Consider the following 18,661-nt stretch of genomic DNA (forward strand, 5'->3'; position numbering starts at 1 on the left):
AGGAGTACTGTAAATAAAATTGAGTTTAGTGGAAGCTTTACCTGTGTAAAACCTGAGGATATAGATGTTTAAACAGGGTGTGTTAATCTTGCCATGTTTATTTCTTCAGACAAAAGTTCTGAATCTGTTTAGTTAATCATAGATTGATTTTTGAATCAATATACAAGGTCTAGAAATTATTATATAGTAAATACTTCACAATGCCATTACTTCTGTTGTGTTAGTGGAACTAATATGAATACCAGAAACAAGACATTACAAAGGTAACTTAGGCTTTTAGAAGTCTTTATCATTTAAATTCATTATTCAGGCTAATTGAAAGATGTGTTTTATTTTGCAGGCGTTTGGTAGCACCATAGTAATTAATCCAGAAAAAGACAAAACCATGGTCCAAGAACTACTTGATTTTAAAGACAAAGTTGACCACATTATTGATATTTGCTTTCTCAAGAATGAGAAGTTTGTAAATGCCATGAAAGAAGCCTTTGAAACATTCATTAACAAAAGACCAAATAAGCCAGCTGAACTCATAGGTATTTTTCTTCAGTTTATTCCCATGTGAGAATTTGGGTGGGGGACAAGAGAGAGTTGCTGATGCAGCTTACGGATGGAATATGATGGAATTGTGTGTTAAAAGACATTATGTACAATGCATTGTCAAACTGGGGATCTACCGTGCCACCTTATGCAAGTGAATTATTTGATAGGATAGCATTAAACATTAAGAATAACCTCTGTTCATCAGTTCACTGGCTAGGCTATAGAAAAGTGAAGAACATTAGAACTTAGGCATTCCAGCAATTGACTGGTGTCCAGATGTGAGAATACTGCTAATAATTTGACTTCTTCAGAGGCTTACATAATTGTGCCACCAACACAGAACTATTAGGAGCTATCTGTGTTTTAATATATTAAAAGTGAAGAGAGGTGGGGATGTTAACCTCTCATGTTATGGGGACAGAGCCTCTGTAGTTTGCAAAGAATGTTGTTTACAGATTTATGCATTACAAGCCTGACTCTTCACTTTTGAATACCTTAATCATTTCCCCACACAGTGAATAATACCTGCTTTGCAATCTGTTGTGCTGTTAGGCTTGTGGAGTAATGCTTTCTGCCCTCCTTTTTTTAAATTAATTCACTAACTGTAATGTGCTTACCAAACCATTTGAAATTAAACAGTAATCTGCTAGAGAAATTCAGCAGTATAGTCAACACATTTAAATAACTGGTTTACATATTTTTCATCTGATCTCTTTGCTTCTATTATAGCCATGTCAATCTATAGCGATAGTGACTTTTTACTTTGATATTGTAATATGGACCAGGATTTTTTACATACACGAAAATCTTTTTTAACATTATGTATGCTAATAAAGTTAAGATGCAATAATTGCTTATCCAAAAAAAGAGATTGTTATAATGTTTTTATAACTTTATAGCCTCTATGAAAATATATCAAGCTAGCTGTGATGAAACTGATTTGAAGGTGATTTCAGGATCCTTTACATTTCCAGCAGATTTCACAATGTTGGATTTTTTTTTAATTAAATTATTATTTCATTGTGATACTAAGCATATGCTGAGCTTCTTATTCCTCAACACTCTTTTAGCTAAATATGTAGATTCAAAGCTTCGTGCAGGCAACAAAGAAGCTACTGATGAAGAACTTGAAAAAATGCTGGATAAAATTATGATCATATTTAGATTCATATATGGTAAGTATTGGGTTTTTTGTGGGGATACAGTTGTTTAATCACTAACATAAAGATACTTCAAAATAATTTTTGCAGTCTGTCTGTGTTTTAAAGTGTTCATTCTCTGTAGATGCAGTTTGCTAGTGTAATGCTGTTTAACTAGTTTGCATGTTAAAATGCCAATAATAAGACCTGACTTGGAATCTGGAAATCTTAATGGGAAGGCCCTTGTTAGCTTTACTGAGCTTTGAATTGGGCCTCTTGTAGGTAACGGTTGTTTAAAACAAACAATGATTTGTGATCACTGTCAAATCTCATCTCTTACAGGAAAAGATGTCTTTGAGGCCTTTTATAAAAAAGATCTAGCAAAGAGACTATTAGTTGGGAAGAGTGCATCAGTAGATGCTGAAAAGTCTATGCTTTCCAAACTCAAACATGGTAAATATCTATCAGCTTGCTTTCTTTTAAAAATAGTTGTTTTAACAGGCTTTCCCAGAAGTGCTATTTGTATTTCCCCTTTACGTGAGGGCAAAAACCTCATGTGCAAGTCTTGAATGACTGGTGGGTTTTGAGACTCATTTACTTATAGTTTTGTAATTCTAGCAGCAATAGCCAAAAACCAGGAGCTTAAAGTGCATGGTGTATCTTGGCCTGTGGGATAGATTCGAGGTTCCCTGCTGAATAAATCAGTGATATGCTCAGAGAACTTGAGGCTGGCTTCTGCTTGTTATTCACTAATATAATGTCTGAAACATGAAGCTGCCAGCTAGCAGTCTTCTAGTCTGGTTTTCATTGTTTCATAGGATGGAGTCTTTGGGTGGTAAGAGTAAGATGTTTAGAACTTGATCTTGTTCTGCCACCAAGAGACAAGTTTGGCAGGCAACTGATAGGGATTAGAATTGTTGTCTGAGTGACAGGTTGCCAGTAGAGTCCTAGGATGAACAGTCATGTCCATGTGGAAAAACAATTGGGTTGCAAAATAGCTGCCACATTAAAACCTTTTCCCCCTTCTTGTTTATAACCTTATTCTGTATCTTAATTAGAATCCAGGTCTTTGTGTAAGAACATATGCTGAAATAGGTTGTCTTGCTTCAGAGTACATTCTGATATTTAGAATAACTACTCTATGGTGTTGAAAATAAACAAGATTAATTTTTAAGATTTACATGTTCTTTTTTACAGAATGTGGAGCTGCTTTCACCAGCAAACTTGAAGGAATGTTTAAAGATATGGAGCTTTCAAAAGACATAATGATACAATTTAAACAGGTACTGCGGGAAAGCCTGCCATGGCTCCTTCATTTACTCACTTTTTGAATGAGTTATTCTCAGAAAGCCTAACAAGAGGGTGCATGATGTCTTCAGTTGTGAACATTTCTATTGTAATTGTGTTAAACTCCTCTTGAATTATTCCAGTTGTCTGTAATGTTCTTCCACTACAGAGAAAAGGACGTTATAGGCGATTGCTTTCAAAAGGAGTGGACAAAAGCCCAACTGGGAAAACAGTCTCTGCTGAAAATCAGTTGGAATCTATTTCTTAATTCTGTGCTGTCTGTGCTTTTGAAAATTTTACTGAATTTATTAATGGTTTTCCTGAACAACAAAGAAAAAACCTGAAACAAGAAGCTCCTTAAAAAAAAACAAACAACACAGTAATAAAAGAAGAATTGTAAACTTATAAGACATTTTCACACCAGTTAAAAAACATTTTTAACACCACTATATTCTGATGGACTGGCTTGTAAGTTGTTGCCCATTAGTTCTGGTGGTTCTGTAATGTCTTGATTACAAGAAAATTTTAACATTCTTTCCTCCATTCACACATACTTAGGTACATCTTCACATCAGCCTGCTAAAACACTTACTTCGCTCTTTTCTTTCTGTGTGGAAGTACCTCTAGAACTTCTGAAAAGTGCTTTTTCTTATCCTAATTTCCTTGTGTGTAACTTACAGTTTATGTAGCTGTCCTGGTTTCGGCTGAGATAGAGTTAATTTTCTTCCTAGCAGCTGGTATAGTGTTATGTTTTGGGTTTGGTATGAGAAGAATGTTGATAACACACTGATGTTTTCAGTTGTGGCTAAGTAGTGTTTACAAGAAGTCGAGGATTTTTCAGCTTCTCATGCCCAGCCAGCAAGAAGGCTGGAGGGGCACAAGAAGTTGGGAGGGGACACAGCCAGGACAGCTGACCCCAACTGGCCAAAGGGGTATTCCATACCATGTGATGTCATGTCCAGTATATAAACTAGGGGGATCACTGCTCAGGAATTAACTGGGCATCGGTCAGCAAGTGGTGAGCAATTGCATTGTGCATCACTTGTTTTGTATATTCCAATCCTTATATTGTCATTTTATTATTGTTATTATTATCATTATTAGTTTCTTCCTTTCTGTTATATTAAACTGTTCTTATCTCAACCCACAAGTTTTACCTTTTTCCTTTGATTCTTTCCCCCATCCCACTGGTGGGGGCGTGGGGAGCGAGCAGCTGTGTGGTGCTTAGTGGCTGGCTGGGGTTAAACCATGACAATAGCAAAACCATCGTAAGGTTACTTGTCTTCTGTGGTCTCATAATGCCTGTTCTAGCTAACTTTTCAGTTCTATCCCAAATATGTTTAATAAACATTGCTTTATTTAAATTTACTTTGTTTCCTTCTGCAGTATATGCAAAATCAGAATGTACCTGGTAACATTGAACTAACAGTGAATATTCTGACTATGGGTTATTGGCCAACCTACGTGCCTATGGAGGTCCATTTGCCCGCAGAGGTAATGAACATAGATTTATTATACCAAGTATCAGTAATGCATCTTGATATCACCTGCAGCTTGGTTTTAAATATGCATATAATCTCTAGAAAGAAATGCAGATGTGTTTTTTTTAAATAAAGTTTGTTTTCCTTGCAATTCCCTTCATCTTTCTAAGCCTTTATTTAAGGCTTATTTGATTGTGGAGGAGGGAAGGATGCTTTTAAAGTAGAATTGTGTTTTAGTGTTTTGGGTTTTTTCTTTTTTTAGATGGTAAAACTGCAGGAGATCTTCAAGACCTTTTATTTAGGAAAACACAGTGGTAGGAAACTTCAGTGGCAGTCGACACTAGGACACTGTGTACTAAAAGCAGAATTTAAAGAGGTGAGTGTATTGTTTCTCTTGACTCCTGTTGCTTTGCTGATTCTAACTCTGAGTTGTACCTTGGGGATATATTGGAAAGGTTTTTTGTGCTGTGATGGAAAACAGCACTGGTTTTGCAATTAATTTTAACTGTTGACCTCTTGCTATCATTTCTGGAGTTGTGGTAGTTTCTGAAATAGATGTATTAAGGTCTAAGAAGATGCATCCGATTTCTGTATTGGTCAGAAAAAAAAAAGTTGGTTACTGCTTGGGGAAAATATCCAGTGGGTTTAGTTCCATATTAAAAATGGCACTGATTTTTATACTGGGGAGGGAAAAAAAGGGGGCCATGTTCCATAGATGACCTTACTTCATCTGACAGCATTAAGCATCTTTACAGTCAGCTTTTCACTACTGAAATAAAGAAAAGTTTTGGATTGTACAAGAACACAACTGTTTTTAAAGGGCTTCCAGTTATTCCTCTTCAGCATTTCTTCATGGGCACAAATAGATTTCAAGAAAATTTTTCTTGGAATAGGAATGCTTACCAGTTGTATTTTTCAGAAAAATGTTAATGGTAAAACAAGTATTATCGAACTTGGTTATTTCAAAGATCCTATAGTTCCTAATACTGTGTTTCTTAAACTAATGTTTGCATTACACTTTGACTTAAAGGTCTTTCAAATTGTAATTTTAAGCACTCAGTGCTTTGAGATTTGTCTTTAGTAAGTTGATACATATCTTGGGTGAGTTTTGTCACTGGATATAATAGTCTAACCTTCTGACCTCTAGTTTATTTTGCATTTTATAGTAAACACAAGGTGACCAGTAACTTCTATTCTTTCATATTCCCAAATGAATAAAATAACAATCACATCCTTTAAGTGAAATAATTGATATACAGGAGTGACTTGTTCCTTGCACCACCCCACCCCCAAAAAAAACCTCCAAAAAAACAGTCTAGTGATGTCTGTTAATTTCCCTTGTAACAGGGCAAAAAAGAACTTCAGGTCTCCTTGTTCCAGACACTGGTGCTGCTCATGTTTAATGAAGGAGAGGAGTTCAGTTTAGAGGAGATAAAGCAAGCCACTGGGATAGGTTGGTATTGAAAACAGCTGACTAATTCCTAGTGTTCTTACAAAAAAAAAAAAAAAAAAAAACCCTCAACATCTTGTTTCTGCTGTAGAGGACGGAGAGCTGAGAAGGACACTTCAATCTCTGGCTTGTGGCAAAGCCAGAGTACTGACCAAAAGCCCCAAAGGCAAAGATGTGGAAGATGGTGATAAATTCACATGTAATGATGATTTCAGACATAAGCTCTTCAGGATAAAGATCAACCAAATTCAGATGAAAGAAACGGTATATTCTTCTTGATCCTCTGGGGTTTAGATCCTTGGATTAAGTATCTTGTTGCCTGCCCATCTACCAGCTTTTTTCCTCTGGGTTGTAATGTACATGCTTATATCTTTGTAAAAGTTATACGTATAATTTGGATGATAGCACATACCTAACAATGCTGATTTAAATGTGTGCTTCCATACAAACTTAGACACCAGTGATGCTAGATTTCTCTAAATGAGGTTATTTAAGGGAAGTTCTAATTAGTGAATGTTCTTTTCACCCTTGATCATTCCCTGGAGCTTTACTGAATGGTTTGTGAACATAGAAACAAATTCACAGTGAATTTTCCCTGACAGCCAGGGGAATCTGTGCAAAGATTTTAATTCCTTGTACAATTGTTTTTTTTAATAGGCAATTGGTCTTCATATTTGTAAAGGATTTATGTCAAATATTTGACAACAGACATTTTACTGTCTTGCACTGAGAACTGTCTTAGAGATACAAAGAAGAATTGTTTTGACAGTTGTAGTGTTCTCTTTAAAACTTTTCTAAATGGATCCTTCAGGTAGAGGAACAGGCAAGCACTACAGAGAGAGTATTCCAGGACCGGCAATACCAGATTGACGCTGCAATTGTACGAATCATGAAGATGCGCAAGACACTGAGTCATAACCTGCTTGTGTCAGAGGTCTACAACCAGCTTAAATTCCCAGTAAAGGTGTAGTACTGATTTTTCTTCTTCTAAAACTTTATCATTTCTTTCTATATTACCTGGCCTGTCCTCAGTTAAACAGTGCTTCTGTCTAGAACATGCATCTTTTTACTATTAGGAAGGACAAATACTCACTTTCAGGAATTTTTAAAGTGCCAATTGCATTCATGTATCTGAATATTACCTCAGGCTTTTAGTAAATTAATAAAACCTACTACCAAAGGCTTTCAGAACTGGAGTCTGTAAGCAGTAACTGTGAAGCTAGTTCTCCTTGTATGCTCTTCTTGCATTTAAGTGTTCTGACGATGCATTCTTGGGGACGAGGGAAAAATTATTCAGATATGTAATGCAGGATTGGTTTTGATTCTTAATTTGGTTGATACTTTTTAATAAATTAGTAACCAATAAATGTACAGTGTTTTTTCCAGACACATTATATTGGTTAATATATATACACGCACACATATATATGGAAAGAAAAGTAGATATTGGTGAATGTCTCAAAGCTAAAGAAGCCCACAGTTGCAATATAATATGAATAGCTTACTAATTGTATACAAATAGAAATGGATTTTCAAATAGACAGTTATGCATCTGTCCAAGTTCAAATATACAGTGCTTTCTATAAATGGAAGTGTAAAATAAAAGGTACTGCCATCTCATTCTGTTTTGTTACCATGTTAAGTTCCTGCAGGCCTGTCAGTATTGCAAAAACTGCAGTTGGGCTTTGCAGGTTTATAATGGATGATTTAAATGCTTTTCATCACTCTTTATCATGAGATGTTTTTATAAAGTCCTTCATCCAACAAAATCATAGGGCACCAAAACTGTTGCAAAACTCACTCGCATCAAGATAAAATGAAACTTGTACCATCTTTTACCAGGTAAAAGTCAGAAATAGAAACACTTCGGTACGTAATGCATGAGAGTTCAGTTTAAACAGCAGCAAATATCTTTCCTTGCTGTCAAAAGGTCTATGCTTAGCTGCAGGCAACAAGCTAATTTTGTAACTTTCTCTTCCATCAATTATATGTTGCAGACTTTAGAAGCTTTGATGCTTTAAGGGATTATTTATTTTTTTTAAACTGTGATTCCTGTTTCCTCAGCCATCTTAAACAGTATGGATATTTGGCTTAAGTAGAAAGAAAGCACCAAGAAACATTGACTGCAAAGTAATAATGCTGACATCTGCTTTATTTTACAGCCTGCTGACCTTAAGAAGAGAATAGAATCCTTAATTGACAGGGACTACATGGAAAGAGATAAAGAAAACCCAAATCAGTACAACTATATTGCATAAACATACGTTGGCCTTTGTTTTACTGCACACTTGGTGTCATACACAGTTGCCAGTGGATAAACTAGCCTGTTGATCCTGTTAATTGACTTTTTATACTACCGATGATTGAATGAAAGCAGTGTAATGGAAAAGTATAGTAGAGTGGACTTCTTTCAGTGGTTAACATGCCCATTTAAAGAGTACTATTTACATTTTAAGAAGAATGCTGTTGAACTCTTTGCATGTTATTTAGTAAGATGTGCAGAAAGCTGAAAGAAAGTACCTGGTCTTTGTGATTCCATTTGTCTCTGGGTCTGAAGAAGAGTCCCTTGATATATGACAGATGTCTTTCACACCTTTAAATGGAAACAGAAGGTTAATTAATATAAGAAAATAGCCTTTAAAATGCTTAAACTGCATGCAAACTTTTAATTTACTGTACAGAATGCATTTCAGTTAGTAACATACCATTGGTTTGGTTGATGCCCACACTTGGATTTTTCCCTTGAGGGAGGGAAAATGGGGAATAAGCCAAGCTATGCTTATTGCTGATCTAGTGGAAAATACTCTTGGTCGCAATTAAGACAAAATGGTACCAATATAAAATGATGTATAAAGTTTGCAGTGTGGGCATGTGTACTGTATATACAAACACCATTCTTAAATAACTGCTACAACAAGTTCAGATTAGATTTATATGGCTTGCCTATAAGACTTAGTGTTCGCCTTTGGGAATTTTAAGCATAAAACAGCCATAATGGAAAAAGTGACAGTTTTTACTAGTCATGGGTAGGAGGCCTTCACCTCTTGGCAGCAATACTCTAGAAAAGAGAATCTATCTACAGATACCTATGAAAAGCCACACTGTTCTTGTGGTAGAGCTGTAAGAACAAAAATTACAAATGGATTTTAATACTTGTTTTGCTTTGCAACATTCTAAACTTGAACTAACCTCAAGGTTTAGACAGGGCAGCTCTTCTAAGACTGCCCTGCTTTGGATTGCTTTAACTTAAAGCTTTAAGAACTCAGCCCTAGATGTGGCAGGCCTCCTAGAACCCAGAAGCCTACCTCTCATATAGAAAGTTAAGTATTGCTACAAGGCATCTAAAATATATTTTCTTAGATGACCAGAGAGCATTCTTTGCATCTTTATAAGACATGGGAGAATAAGTCACTTGAATGTAGAGCTTTGTTTCAACAAAATGCTTTTTTTTTTTATTGCTATAGCAGCATGTGCCAGGAATATATGGGAAAAAAAAGTGTCAGCAGAGAAGGAACTCCTCCACATAACAGTTCTTCCTTACCCAGCCAGGCTTTAGACCTACGATCAGCTGTGTTGCAGAGCTCAGTGAAAAACCTCATCCTCGTTCAGGCACTGATAGTCCTGGGGAATACCAGATATTTCTTGAAAGCAAGATGTTACTTTTGTTTAATGGCAGTGTAACTTAGCTCTCTATGATCTATAACTTTTATCACTGTGATCCCACATTCAGGGGTATGCATGTGCGAGAGAGGGAGAGTGTAAGTGCGTGTATTTTGTATCTGACACATCCCATCCTTACTGCTTTTTTGATCTACTGTTTAATTCCGTATTTTCTCCAGCTGTGTTTTCTCTCAAGCTCTTTTATATGCAGTCCTCAGCTGACAGATGAAGCAGATGTTTTTTTCTCCCACTAAAATTATTTGCTGTCACCCTCTACTAACTGTCATACAGCTCTTTGTGATCTGCAGAAAATCTACCTTATCCTTTGACACTATTGCAGCATAACCACTGGTAGACATCCAGGACCACCCTTGCCTCTGTAAGAAAAATACTAACAGTAGAGTTATCTGGTAAGAAACTTGAAGACTGCTCCTGCAAATCTTTTAAGTATTAGTTCAAATAGAGATCCACCAGGGAGGAAAGAATGCCCCCCCCCAAAAAAAAAAAAAAAAAAAACTTCTGTATTTTGCATTCAATGTTCCTTTTTCTTGTATGTGTTTTGTATCTTTAGCCAATAAAAGATTCCTTTTAAAAAGGTGTTTTGTAGAAGGAGCATAAAACTTAACTCTTTGGGAGACAGGAGATGATGAGTATCAGTATTGAACTGGTTCCATTCAGTCTGTTGTAGCATATAAATCTAACACCACTACGTGTTTAAAATGCCTATTCTGGTAAAATCCTCCCTCATTAGACAAGTGTGTTGCATTCAGTCAAACTAACTGGAAAGGTCTGAAGGTTTATTTAATCTTTATCCCATCCATTTCAGTAACTTAAACGCAGAAAATATTACATAGAAAATGTCCTCAAATCTTATCAGACTTCCACGATCTGAGGCAGACCCTAAGCGGCAATCTAGTTAAAGCAACCCAAAGAATGGACTTTGAGAACCCTGGCTAGGCTGAGAGAGGGGGTGAGAGAGGGGAGGGGAGAAGGCGTCTCCTTGTATCTTCATGGGTTTTCCCCAAGAACTCATCCATCTCTTCTGCTAAGGTCTCGCGCATTCCTGGTTAATGACAAACCTGCAGCCAAGATTTATCGTCCAGCCGTACAACTCTGCAACTTCTTGCTGGGATCATGTGCCTGCCTATTGAGCCATATATATCTCTGTAAGAAAAAAAATTAAAGTGGGCTTGGACCACAACTCATCTGGCTATAACACAGCCTGTCTGTTTGGCCACACATTTTTAATCTTGAATCTTGCATGCAGTTTATAGCACCTTGTTCATAAGAAATTGCAGTTTATTCTTAGAAATATATATTTTAGGTTTTTTAATCTTTATACCCATAAATGGACTATTTTTTTGTCTTGGCTGGTTTAAAAAGTGACCATTTTGTTTAAATGCTGTAATTGCAAATGTGTTGTAAACGTCGTTTTGTTCTATAGTTTACACAAAGGTGCCAAAGTAAATAGTTAATAAAAAAAAAAAAACAAACCCTAGCAAATCGTTAAGTTGCTTTAGCTGTTCTTCATATTTTGGTCTCTGGTCTTTTTTTTTTTTTTTTGTCAGCCTTTCATTTTTTCCTAGACATATCATTTGCCCTAATGCTTTCTTTAAAAAAAAAAAGTGCATCTAAAGAAATGTTCAAATACCACTTTTTTAGTGATTTCATATAGTAGGAAGAATATTTTCTTTGAAACGTTACACTAAAACTGTAAGAGTACAGCAGCATTCAAAAATGTAATATACTTTTTGTATAACAGTTCTTCAGAGTATGTCTGGAGTGGGGGAAAAAACTAACCCTGTTACTTTTCAGAAGCCTCTTCCCTTGGCTACCAGAATATGAAATTGTGCTTTTTCACTGCATCAAAAAGTTATAGTTTATGCAGACTTGCAAACAGGGCATGTATCACCGTTGCATCCTTCGATGCAAAAAGCAGCAAAACCTTTTTTATGTTTCATAAGTCTGATATGGGTACAGAGAGTCTTTCTTAAGTTGGTAAATAATGTAAATACATGTCCTTTCAGAGAGTGAGTCTGTTATCTAGGTATTTTGTGTCATTTAATAAATATTAAACAGTTTTGTGTTGATAAACTCTTGTGTGTAAAATGCCTTCTTACTCAAAGTTCTGTATGTTGGGCTTACTAATGTTTGTGGCTTTAAATTCTTTAGCTTGTGCTTTGATAGCAAAATACTTGTTTGCTACTTAAATATAATAATAAGTAGTTCCTTCTTCATTCAGTCATTAAAATCCCTTCAGTTTTCTAAGTGGCTTCCATTCCTGAATTTTATTTTTTTTTTTTATTAAGTCTTCAACAAGGTTATTGGAGGGGAAGGAAATCAGCATCCTCGCAAACTCTGAATTGGGATTAGAATGTGTAGAAGTGCCAGAAATGATACAAAAGTACCAAAGGTGGTGGCTTGTTGCTGGTAGAGGAGGCTACTCTCCTGCTGTACGATTATTCCTTGTCTCCCAGTACAGTTAATTTTTTAAATGGCTCTGGTACTATTATTGAAGTACAAAGGACAGGGCCAGACGGGGAACTTGCTCCTGTTATTGATGATGGCTGACTGGGCCGTCTCTTAATTTTTCTTCAGCTGTTTGGACTGCTGGACTAAATCTGAGCAGAATTTGTCAGGAGTATCTTTAGCCTGGCCTTTCCTGGTGCAGGTGCTCTGAGGACTTGGTGGAGAAGGGAGGCAGAGTGTTTTGATTTTACTTTCTGAGCTCCGGAGGGGTGGTTTGGAAACACAGATAGCTGTAGCAAAGCAAGTGCTGATCCTCCAAACTGCTCTCTGTTGAAGGCTTGCATATGCTGCAGGCAGGCTGACCTTGCAGAGCGCTGCTGTAATCGCAAAACATTCCTAGTGCATGGTGGTTTTAAATAGGTATGGTAAATGTCTTTTGCTAACAGTGCTCAGGTGCTTGCTTTCTCTGTTACAGCTTGGAGGCATCTAAATGCATGGGATGGTTTTTCCACTAAGAATTTCTCCTTAAAGAATATTTTGTACTTCCTACGTTCTCCACAATCCTACAGAATTTTGTTGTTAAAAAAAAAAAATCCTACAGAAGCAGATGGGTATTTGGAAATAGAAGATCTATCAATCTACTCAGGGAAAAATACCAGAGAGCAGTAGATACTTTTAATTTCTGTTACTGTATGAAGTGCAATATATGTTACTGTACTTTCTCCTGATTTCCAGGGAAATTGGTGCCAAATCAAATTTAAGATGGTAGCTTTGGATTTACCTCCCCCCTCCCCCCCTTAAAGAGGCAAGGGCTTGTGGACATACTGCGGTATTTACAAAATCAACACCTCAAAACTTGAGGGGTTGAAAGATATTGGACTTTGTGCAGAGGGTATCTTGTAAAATATGGAGTTAACTGTGAAGAGGAGTAACAGATGTTGATCAACCTATAATGGAGCAGGTTGTTCTGGTTAAGTAACTGTTTCCTGATAAAAGGTCATCTTTAAAATGACCCTTACAACTTGCCTTGCTGGTGCTTACAGGACATAAGCATTAGGATTTAAACGAAAGAAGTAACTTTGAAAGTTAATTTTCTGAAATCACGAAGATATTGCAGCACTGTAGATCAAGCCCTTTCCTTAAGCTTAGGAAAAGTGGTTCACATCCAGCAAATACTAAATTTTTATTGATTGTTACGAATTTGTGCACGCCAGCCACTGTAACAGGGTCTGAACCTAGGATCCTGCTGAGAATGCCAAGTCCAAGTGAAGGCTTCCAATTAGTCTTGTATTAGTTCTTTGGTTACAGCTTGAGCTGGCTGCCTCTGGAGAGGGACCCCCACCCCAATTCACACCTCCCAATTATACCTGTACCACCCATCACCTGATCCCTAAGTCCAATGGTCTCTTGATTTCTTACTGGTTTTCACTGTCTCTGGGCTGGCCTTCTGAAGTTACCTCATTCTCCTGGAATTGTCTCCTTGGTCCTCATCTTCTTCAGTCCGCTCGTATCCACTGAGTTCTTTGTTAGCAGCATCAGTTTTATCAAAAGTTGACGCTTGGTCAGCTCTCACGGCCTAAGGCTTCAGCTACTTCAGCTGCTAATGCTAAGCCACTAGTGCTAAACGAGACTATTCACAGAGAAGAATACAGTTTATCAAATTTCTTCTGTAATATTGATGATAGTTCTTTAGCTTACTCCTCAAAACAATCAGTTGTTTGTCAGCTTGAAACACCTGTATTTTAGAGCTGGAGGCAAATAGGGATGTCATTAGGTACTTGTGTTAAAATACCTAAGTAATCTTAACTTGCTTTTGCTACGTAATTTTGTCTTTTCAAAAAGTGTATGTCTAGAAGTTCTGCTCCATCTAATGATATTTTCAGTAATGAGGAAGTTGCAGTAACTGCTTTTCCAGTAGATCCAATGTTTAGATGCTTTATGCAATTAAGGCACGCAGAGGGTCAGGCATCAGACTGATAATGTCCAGGCCGCTGCAGGGCTCAAGGGTTGCAGCACTTCTTTGCAAAGCTTAATCACTATGACTTTGCAAATAGAGAGGGGCTAGTATGCAAGTAAATTGCATCTAAGGTTATATGGAATGGATTTATTTTTACCATTTGGAGGGGTAAATAGTTTTAATAGAGTGTGAAATATCAGTGCTGGATTACTAGCAAGATGTTCACTTAGTATGTAGCTTTTTTCCCCTCCCAGACCAAACCTCATATGGAATTATCACAATGCATGTTCTGTTTTACCCTTGTGTAGTCTCTGAAGCTTGAAGTAAAGCTGAGAACAATTTGTTACCATGGTCAAAAACATACCTTTTTCAAAAGCAGTCCCTTAACTATATCAAGAAAATCTTTCAACTGGTGCTAGTTGGAGGCTCAAAGCAAGGCTGCCCTACTAATTTTCACTAAAGGCTGGGCACGACATTGTGCAGACCAAGTTCTGCCAGGTGCGTGCTGGGAAGGCGGTACAGCATTGAGGCGTGAGATGGGAACAAAGATTACAAAATACAGTCTCTGCAGAGGTGAGCTGGAGCCTTGTCACCGTGCAGGTAAAGCTTGCTTGTTGGCTGCGGCCAGGGAGTAGGTCGGGCTCACTCCTCTGGAGAACTGGTTCTGCAACCAAAGGGCTGCGATTCTGCCACTTGCAGAACTGGCACTGTCTGCATATCCCTTCAGTTTCCGCCTTTTTATTCCTATGGCAGCAGCTGCTGCTTCAAATCCTAGTTCCAAAAGCATGAAGCAGACATGCAACCTCAACCTGGAGAGAGATCATTCCCCAGAAGAGTTTTGTTGCTCAGGACAATGCAGTGAACAGGCATTAGCTCAGGGTTGACCGGACCTGGTTTCCTACCTCTGTCAGAGCTGGAAACTGTAAACTAATTACATTTATCATTATTACATATATCATCTGCCCTGATGTTCTCTCTGTAAAAGGGATCTAATGTTATTTTAGGTCACAAAGGGATCCCGTAGCACTGAAGTCCTGCAGTTAAAATATCCCAATATGAAAATGACTGTATAATACTAGTCTCCCTTCCAGCCTTGTATTTTTGATACAGCTTCCTTTCCTGCTGAAATTTTTCAGAACAAGTTACAGTCAACACACGTTTCGTAAGAGTTGGAAGTGGGAGGTGCCTCATGTGCAGAGCCAGTCATTTTCACAAAATAATTTCTGCCCTGAAGCTGACAGATATATCTCTAGCAAGTTAGCAATGTATGTTGATAAAAACACAAAATTGAGAGTATTGACATTTTTCTACTTCGCTGTTACAAGCCGAAAGAATATGTTGAGTTGTCAGTCAAACAATTTTTTTCAAATTAAACAGATCTACGCCTGGAAGTAGTTTGGCATGACTCACAAAATGCATAAATCTCATCTGCTGCCACATGTTAACCCAGCTGCTGAGTGCTCCAGTACACATCCAGCAGCAGCTGGAAATGCTTCTGAGCACAAGAGGGGGTACCCCACACCAATGCCCCCACCTCACCCTGCATCCCGCAGCACTGGGGATGCTGGCAGTGGGACAGCAAAGGAGCACCGGCTGTGCCAGCACCATGCTAAAGCCCAGCTCCTGCCACGCTTTCACCTCCCCAGGCAGCCAGCGTATATAAACCAAGCTGCATGTATATGAGTTAATGTTTGTGTAACAGGCTTGTGACGAAACGCCTCTGCCTCGACTTCTTCCTGCTAAGCTGGGAATGCGTTTTTCCAGCTGTGCCACAACACGAAATCGCAGAGTGGTTTTGCAGGAAGTTTTGCAGCTGCCTCCTGCAACCTGCTCTCTGATCTCTTCACCTCCCCACCGAGGTTTCTTTTTTTGGCATTTCACGTGATTGCCCCAGTCTTGACTCAGCAGTTTCCTGCAGCAGCATTTAATGGTTTGGTTTCCTACCACCACCTCCTCCAGAAACCCGACAGCTCAGAAACACTGCCATCTGCTCGGAGCAATAGCGAACCACAGCTTTCGCTTAGATAATTCGTTTTAGATAATAAGCCATTTTTTTTCAGAGCTGGCACGGCAGAGCTCTCGGGAGTCATCCCTTTTCTACCAGTGGGCAGGCCAGCATACGCAGCTGAAGCGCTGCAGATGGCACGCTGTGCTGGACAAAGCACGGTCTTCATTATGGTGGCCAGATCACAGCAAATCCTTATTCCCCAGGCTACAGACTGGGGCTGCACGAGAAGGAAAACTTCGGTGAATAGCTGTAACGCTTACAGTTGTTGGCACAGTCCCAAGAGGGTCCCTCTGGTTCATCCCCCTCTGCCAAGTGAATCTGTGACCTCTCTGGCCAGCATTAATCTCTTCCTCTTTCCATCCCTCCCATGTGAAATGGTACCAAATCCTTCCTCTGCCTCCTGGAAAGGAATCGGTTCTGCCATAATCTTGTCCTTGGTTTCCAGGTACAGAAAATGCCCTGTTGTTTAAAGAGACATCTAAAAGAATGAATAAAAGACATTAGAATAAAGTAGTGATTACTGCATGTCCTAGGTATTATCTCTTTCTTCTTTTTATCACGGTCTATGTCTTCTGCACCAGAGATCAGAAACATTAAGTTACTCAGTGCTTCATTAAACACTGGACACTTAGCTTCTGACCACACACATCCATCAATTTTTGCAAGTCCCAGGGTTAAGAAAAGTTTGATTACAGATATAATATCTAACCAGCTGAAACTGCTAGAGGATTCACAAAGGATTAAGCATACGCTGGACATCAGGAATATGATGTGAATGAAAAGCACAGAACAGGTTATACATTTGAAATTAGGCATGAATTTATATTCCTTGATGAACCAAAGCTTTAAAAAGAAATCATAAGGTTTTGCATATTTGTTCTCAGTATATGTCAATACCTTCTTAAAATTACTGACATCAGACTAAGGATAACATGCAGTAAAAATGTAATGCCATGCAGAAACATTACAGTCCTCATTTTCACATCCAGCAATAAACATAAGGAATGTCTTAGAAAACCAGGATCAGCTTGCCATCCATCAGTGGCTCCCAAAATCATGCCAAATGCAAAACCATTTCTCTCTAATAAGCAAAAGGGTAAGGTGTTTTCTCTGCGTCATGGTAACAATCATTCACACTCCTATCATTAAAGGAAAACACCTGATCGTATGAATTTGGTCTATTGCATAAATTTTACCATTCTTTAAGACTGCCACAATCAACAAAGAAATTACTCATGATAAACAAGATGCAGTGGATGTCTCTTACAGGCTGAATCCTATGAGTACTGAATATAATAGCTTTCCATGGAATTTAAGAGGAATCGGACAACATCTGACCCTAACCACTAAATTTTTTTTCTAAGGAAAGCTGGAGGATTTCTTAAATGAGAGAGGAATGGAGTTTCATTTTGCTCCCTCCAGAGCTACAAACAGGAGATAGGCTTTGGGAACTGCCCAGAAATTTTCTATTTAGGGAGAATAGTGCCAAAACCAAGCTTCTGTCAGCTGGCTGGGCAAGAGGAGACTATCACTGTGCTAATGCAAAAGTACACTGTTTTTAACAAGCTTTTAACACATTCAGATGGCTGGAGCATGTGGGCTTTGCTGGGCAAACTTCATCCCGTACATGAATGCAAGGTGCCTGTACCAACTCCCTGCAGGTGAATTTGATCCTTTGGTCTCCCCAAGGACTCCACGCAAGGGCAGAAAACCCTTTGGGCAGCTTTTGTGGCCACCTCATCGCTTCCCACGTTGTCAGTAGGGTCAGCTTTGACGTACACACATCACAGGCACATCAGTCTCTCCTGTGATATTCTGTGACAATCAAAATAAACCACAGGTTCACAGTCTCTGAATTCATACAACTTCATCTTTCTATTAAGCTACTCCTACAGACAGCTTGGCATTGACTTAACCGAAAGCAGGATTAGCCCATACATGTTTTTTCCATAGCTCCAAGGGAGGAACTGTCCTCTCATTTATCTTAGGACTGATACAGTGTTCTGGTTTTCATTGGGATAGAGTTAATTTTCTTCCTAGCAGCTAGTATAGTGTTATGTTTTGGATTTAGTACGAGAAGAATGTTGGTAACACACTGATGTTTTCAGTTGCTGCTAAGTAGTGTTTATGCTAGGTCAGGGATTTTTCAGCTTCTCATGCCCAGCCAGCAAGAAGGCTGGAGGGGCACAAGAAGTTGGGAGGGGACACAGCCAGGACAGCTGACCCCAACTGGCCAAAGGGGTATTCCATACCATGGGACGTCATGTCCAGTATATAAACTGGGGGATCACTGCTCAGGAACTAACTGGATGTCGGTTGGCGAGTGGTGAGCAATTGCCTTGTGCATCACTTGTTTTGTATATTCCAATCCTTTTATTATTTTTATTGTCATTTTATTATTGTTATTATCATTATTATTTTCTTCCTTTCCGTTCTTATCTCAACCCACAAGTTTTACTTTTTTCCCCCAATTCTCTCCTCCATCCCCCTGCATGTGGGGGGGAGTGAATGAGCAGCTGCATGGTGCTTAGTTGCTTGCTGGGGTTAAACCACGACATACAGCAAAGCAAGAAGTAAACCTCTGAATAAAAAGTGCGCCTGCTAAGATCACGGTAAAATCACATAATACCACACAGTGCCCACAGAAGGCAGTTATATGGCAGGGACGGA

At 38.4% G+C, this 18,661-nt stretch overlaps 1 protein-coding gene across 4 annotated transcripts in view; it reads left to right on the top strand.

The window, feature by feature from the left end:
* Positions 1-11,205, top strand: part of CUL4B (cullin 4B) — a 27,271-nt gene extending 16,066 nt beyond the window's left edge. For 3 of the 4 annotated variants that reach the window (XM_075054047.1, XM_075054048.1, XM_075054049.1), the window contains 10 exons: positions 341-533; positions 1,611-1,715; positions 2,022-2,132; positions 2,877-2,962; positions 4,353-4,460; positions 4,710-4,823; positions 5,795-5,900; positions 5,989-6,161; positions 6,709-6,861; positions 8,060-11,205. In XM_075054047.1, the coding sequence (XP_074910148.1) occupies positions 341-533; positions 1,611-1,715; positions 2,022-2,132; positions 2,877-2,962; positions 4,353-4,460; positions 4,710-4,823; positions 5,795-5,900; positions 5,989-6,161; positions 6,709-6,861; positions 8,060-8,155 (1,245 nt within the window). In that variant the 3' untranslated portion in view covers positions 8,156-11,205. Of the gene's footprint in view, positions 1-340; positions 534-1,610; positions 1,716-2,021; positions 2,133-2,876; positions 2,963-4,352; positions 4,461-4,709; positions 4,835-5,794; positions 5,901-5,988; positions 6,162-6,708; positions 6,862-8,059 lie in introns of those variants that run through there. The other variant, XR_012653973.1, reaches the window with a different exon arrangement.
* The last annotated feature ends 7,456 nt before the right edge of the window (positions 11,206-18,661 follow it).

This window comes from Buteo buteo, chromosome 22 (assembly GCF_964188355.1).
Source record: "Buteo buteo chromosome 22, bButBut1.hap1.1, whole genome shotgun sequence".
Taxonomy (NCBI): domain Eukaryota; kingdom Metazoa; phylum Chordata; class Aves; order Accipitriformes; family Accipitridae; genus Buteo; species Buteo buteo.